At 40.2% G+C, this 5,814-nt stretch overlaps 1 protein-coding gene across 1 annotated transcript; it reads left to right on the top strand.

Annotated features, from left to right (window-relative positions):
• The first annotated feature begins 948 nt into the window (after positions 1–948).
• LOC141614277 (uncharacterized) lies at positions 949–1,568 on the top strand. The gene is made up of 2 exons (XM_074433036.1): positions 949–1,062; positions 1,335–1,568. The coding sequence occupies exons 1-2, from the start codon at positions 949–951 to the stop codon at positions 1,566–1,568; spliced, it is 348 nt and encodes a 115-aa protein (XP_074289137.1).
• Positions 1,569–5,814: the final 4,246 nt, after the last annotated feature.

The following is a 5,814-nucleotide window of genomic DNA, read 5'->3' as shown; positions in this document are numbered from 1 at the left end:
TAGCTGATGCTTTGAGTCGGAAGTCTATCCATGCCCTGATCAGTGCCAGATCCAGAGTGAGGATGTTAGGTGAGCTAAGGAAGATGGGGATTTACATGATCCGACGAGGCGAGACTATTGGAGATATGACAGTTGTACGAGGAGATTCGAGAGTTACAGAAAGAGGATGCTAGAGTTCAGAAATGGCGCAGTGTAGTGGAACAGGCAGGTGCAGAACCTTACTCTAAATTCAGTATTCATTCAGATGGGAGCTTGAGGTTTTGACAGAGGTGATGTGTGCCAGCTAATGAGGAATTGAAGAGGAAAATTCTTACGGAGGCACATGCTACTCCTTATTCTGTACATCCTGGAGGGGATAAGTTATACAAGGACCTCAAGAAGACTTTTTGGTGGCCTAATATGAAGAAGGAAGTTGCTGAGTTCGTGTCTCGATGTTTGACATGCCAAAGGGTGAAGGGTGAACACAAGAGACCGCAGGGGAAGGTTCAGCCGCTAGATGTACCAGAGTGGAAGTGGGAGAGTATATCCATGGACTTCATCGTCGGGTTGCCTCGGACTCAAAGAGGTAACAATATGATTTGGGTGATCGTCGACAGGTTGACCAAGTCAGCTCACTTTATTCCCATGAAGGTTACTTGGAGTAAGGCTGAGTTGGCTAAGGCTTATGTTCAGTACGTGGTAAAGTTGCATGGTGTGCCTAAAGATATCGTCTCCGACAGAGATTCCAGGTTTCTATCCAAGTTCTGGCAGGAATTGCAGTCATTGATGGGTACTCAACTGAAGATGAGCACCGCTTTTTATCCTGCTAATGACGGCCAGACAGAGAGGACTATTCAGACCCTCGAGGATATGTTGAGAGCTTGTGTTCTAGAGTTTGGCGGATCTTGGGAGGACAGACTGGGGTTGATCGAGTTTTCTTACAACAACAGTTATCACGCTAGCATTGGGATGGCACCATTCGAGGCACTTTATGGTAGGAAATGCAGGAGTCCTGTGTGTTGGGATGATCGATCTGACGCTGTAGTTTTGGGGCCAGAGATGATTCAGGAGATGGTTGAACAGGTACAGATTATTAGGCAAAAGATGAGAGCTTCCCGGAGACGAGATGTAAGAGCTATCTTGTGAAGAGAAGTGACATTTCTTTCGAGGTGGGAGAGAAGGTACTACTCAAAGTGTCGCCGATGAAGGGAGTTATGAGGTTCGGGAAGCGAGGAAAGCTGAGTCAGAAATTCATCGGACCTTATGAGATTTTGGACAGAGTTGGAGAGGTGGCATACCGTTTAGCTTTGCCACCAGCGTTAGCCAGAGTTCACAATGTCTTTCATGTTTCTCAGTTGCGGAGGTACTTGAGCGATCCATCACATGTGTTGAGTACTGAGGTGATCGAGGTGGATGAGCAGTTGTCCTATCTGGAGACACCTAAGGAGATTTTGGACAGGAAAGTGAGGAAGACCATGAATGGAGAGACAGCTTTGGTGAAAGTCTTGTGGACTAACCACAATGTTGAGGAAGCTACATGGGAGACTGAGCTTTCCATGAAGGAAAGCTATCCACACCTGTTAACATGAGGTAAGTTCCGGGACGTAACTTTCTTTTTAGGAGGGTAGAATGTAACATTTTGTTTTATGGGCCTAAATCCATGAGTTATCTACATTAGAAAATCTGTTTTGGTACCCACGGTGATGCTTGGAGGTTTGATAGATGAGCGAACTTCGGGACGAAGTTCATTTTAAGGGGAGAAGACTGTAATACTCTGTATTTTATATCGCTAATTGAGTCGAGTTAATTGTTTAGTCGTATTGATATCGTAAGATCGAGTTATTCGTAAACTTGTGGAGACGGGTTTAACTGAACGAAGTCACGTTAGCTAGTCCATTTACCAACCACGCTGACCCATGACGCTTACCCATTTACCCAGGCACGTTTACCCATGACCCATTTACCATCTAACCTAATTTTTAACCTAATTTTACCCTAGCTCTACAAAACACTCCCCTCTCACCCGCCTCCCTCACTTCGACGGCACGCATTTCCACAATCACACAAATCGAGAGGGAGAGTTTGAAAATGGGTAGTGACATCACAGCAGGGAAGAGCAGAGGGTGGTTGTCGACGCTTTGAGGCGGCCTGAGTGGTGGTTTACGTGGCAGTTTAGGTAAGCAGTCATCCTTTCTTTTTCGTTTTTGTGGTTTGTCGGGTTGTAGTTGTTGTCACCGTGTGTCACAGGGAGTGGATAATGGTGGTTGGTGTCGGGGATATGGTACTGGGTGGTTTGTGTCGCCCCTATTGGTGGCGGTTAGGGAGGTTTTAGGCGGTGGAATTGGCGGTGAGAGGCGTTATCGACAGGGACAATCAAACGGGTTTAAGCAGGGGTTTTCAGGCGGGTTTAGACGATTAAAATTGGGGTGGTGCCACCGTGGACTCGGGGGAGGTCGAGACGGCGGCGCCACGGCGTCTGTGTACGTTGAGTGACGGCGAGTAGAGGGGTGGTGGTAGCATAGGATGATGTTGACGACGGTGGTGGTTATAGGGTTGCAAGGGGAGGCTGTTAGTGGCGGCAACCCCTGCTAGGCGGTGTGTCAGGGCTGTTGGCAGCCCTGGTTCGACTCGCCGGCGGCAGTCGACCAGGTTGGGGTCGGTTGTTGGTGGTTGGGTCGAACTGGGGAACAGGCCTGGTGGTTGTCGTGGTGGTTCAGGCGGCGCGTGAGGGGTTTGGGCGAGTGTGAAGTCATGGGTTGTGGGAGTTGGGTTGTTAGGATTGTTCAATGTTTGTTTCGTTTTTTTTTCTTAATCGTATAATTCGTTTAATCTTTTATTTATCGTATTAGTTATTTAATTTAATTCCCGAGTTATTTAAATAATTAGAGACGGGTTTTGAGTCGGGTTGGTTAAAATGGAAAACTGCTATATCGGGGAAGTTTCCATTTAAGGAAACTTTCCATTTTAGGAAGTTTCTATTTTTAGTAACCTTCTATTTTGGGAACGGGAATAGTTAAGTAATCATCTATCGTTTATTTATCTTTCAGAGGGCGAATTTGTTGTGGAATATTATTGAGCATCTACCCATTTGACTGCAGTACTGAGGTAGGGGAATACACTGATTGAGTTCTTACGATTATAAAGAGTTGGCATGTTCGATGATTATATGACATATCTGTTTATCTTATTTACCTCGTTGAGCATTATTGTTTCATACGTTTTATACATTTCTTATGCATTGGAGTTGGAGTTGGAGGAGATGAGATTATCGTGATTAAGGCCCAGGCGGGTTCTGCAGGACTTGCCCTGGTGTCCTCAGCTACGAGCTGGTATATCGACGACGGTCGATTTGATTAGCCTGTCGGGGATCGGTATGGCTGGGCGTTCCGGGGATGTGTATGATGGAGTTGAGATTGGAGGATCATATCATTGCATTCTTTATTATATCGTATTACCTACTCAACCTCGCGGTTGACCCTGTGTATTCGTGTATGCCTATGATGATCCATTTACTGGGGAGCAGATTGACAGGTTGTTGAGACATATAGAGCTGGCAGGAGAGAGAGCATGGATCACCTGACTTAGAGCTAGCCTACTTTTATTTTCAGTTTAGCTATCAGACTTTATTTACAGTTTTGAGACATGTTCCATTTGAGTTGTAAACATTTATAACTTTCAATTTAAAGTACTGTTTATTTTTCCTTTGTAATCTACTGCCTCGGGTTTCCGAGATGGTAACACCCTTCTTTATCTGAGGAGTCCTAGTCCAGGCCCTTAAATAAATGGGGGTGTTACAAATACAAAACACCGCCAAATATCCCCTTTGTCCTTCCTCCTGCCGCCAACCACCCCATCTCCGCACCAGATCGACCCCCACTACCCCCGACTACCTCACCCGACAGATCGACCCCCACTACCCCCGACTACCTCACCCGACAACCCCACGGCCACCTCCCTCCACCCGACAGATCGACCCCCACTACCCCCGACTACCTCACCAACACCGCACGCACCTCTGAACCGCACCTCCTTTGCTTTGGTTTCTTTGTTTATTTTAATTTGTTGTCCTTGCTTTGGATTTCGATGGGTTTTGTTGTTTTATTTGGTTTTTTTTTGTTTGTCTTTTTTCGTTTGGTTTTTTTTTGTTCTTTTAATTGGTTTTTTTGTTTGTTGTTGTTGGTTTTTTAGGCTTTTTTCGTTGGTGTTGTCGTTGGTGTTGATGTCGTTGGTGTTGGTGGCGTTAGGGGGCGGCAGCGGCGGAAGGGGAAGGTCGAAATGGTGGTGGTTGTTGCGGTTGTGTTTGTTGTATATTTCACCGCCATACCCGTCCTCCTTTCACGCCTCACCTCCCTCCTCAAATTCTTTGTTGTTCATTTTTTCAGATTTACTTTTTCGTTTTGTTTTTTGTTTTTGTTATTTTTTTTATTTTGTTATTGTTATTTGGTTTTGTTATTGTTATTTGATTTTTTGGACTAAAGTTATACATCTTGTCTATTAAAGTTATACACTGCGTGCATTAAAGTTATACACTCGATATTTAAATTTTTAGATATTTGGTTATTGTTATTTGGTTGTTATTGTTCACTGACGTTTTTTTATTTCAATTATTGTTATTGTATTGTATTGTATTTCCTTAATTTTTGATCTTTGTTGTTTTGAATTTCTTATTTGTTATTTTTCAAGTTTTTTTTAAATTTCAAATTTTGGGCTAAAGTTATACAATAATCAAAATAGAGTTATACTGTTAATGTCTAAAAGTTATACATTGTATAAATTGAAGTTACACAAATTTTGAACTAAAGTTATACATCTTGTCTATTAAAATTATACACTGCGTGCATTAAAGTTATACACACGATATATAATTTTTTTTGTTATTTCAGATTTCGTACAACTTCAGCGGTTATTGTGTACAACTTCAATGCCCTTATGTGCAACTACAGTGATCATTTATTTCAGATTTTGTATATATTGTTTTTGGTTTTGTTGGTTTTTTTGTTTGGTTTGGTTTTGGTTTTTTTTTTGTTATTTGATTTTTTTTTTGTTATTTGTTTTTTTTTTAATTATTGGTTAATTTTTTATTATTGTTATTGAAGTTTTTTTATTGTACTTTTTTGACTTATTGGTTTTTTTAATATCATCTTCTTATGTGTTGTTTCAAATTTGAATTTATAGTTCTAAAGTTATACAAATTTGGACTAAAGTTATACAAAATATGACTGAAGTTATTCAAATAAGGATTAAAGTTATACAAAAAATTGGACTAAAGTTATACAAAAATGAAACAAAGTTATACAAAAATGAACCAAAGTTATACAAAAATGGACTAAAGTTATACAAATATGGATTAAAGTTATACAAATATGGACTAAAGTTATACAAAAATGGACTAAAGTTAAACAAAAATAGACCAAAGTTATACAAAATAAGACCAAAGTTATACAAAAATTGGACTAAAGTTATACAAAAAATTGGACCAAAGTTATACAAAAATGAACCAAAGTTATACAAAAATGGACCAAAGTTATACAAAAATGGACTAAAGTTATACAAAAATGAACCAAAGTTATACAAAAATAGACCAAAGTTATACAAAAAAAGACTAAAGTTATACAAAAATTGGACTAAAGTCATACAACAATGGACTAAAGTTAAACAAAAATAGACCAAAGTTATACAAAAAAAGACTAAATTATACAAAAATTGGACTAAAGTTATACAAAAAATTGGACTAAAGTTATACAAAAATGAACCAAAGTTATACAAAAATGGACTAAAGTTATACAAAAATGAACCAAAGTTATACAAAAATAGACCAAAGTTATACAAAAAAAG

This window comes from Silene latifolia, chromosome 11 (genome assembly GCF_048544455.1).
Source record: "Silene latifolia isolate original U9 population chromosome 11, ASM4854445v1, whole genome shotgun sequence".
In the NCBI taxonomy this organism is placed as follows: Eukaryota; Viridiplantae; Streptophyta; class Magnoliopsida; order Caryophyllales; family Caryophyllaceae; genus Silene; species Silene latifolia.
This window is presented reverse-complemented; position numbering and strand designations above follow the sequence as displayed.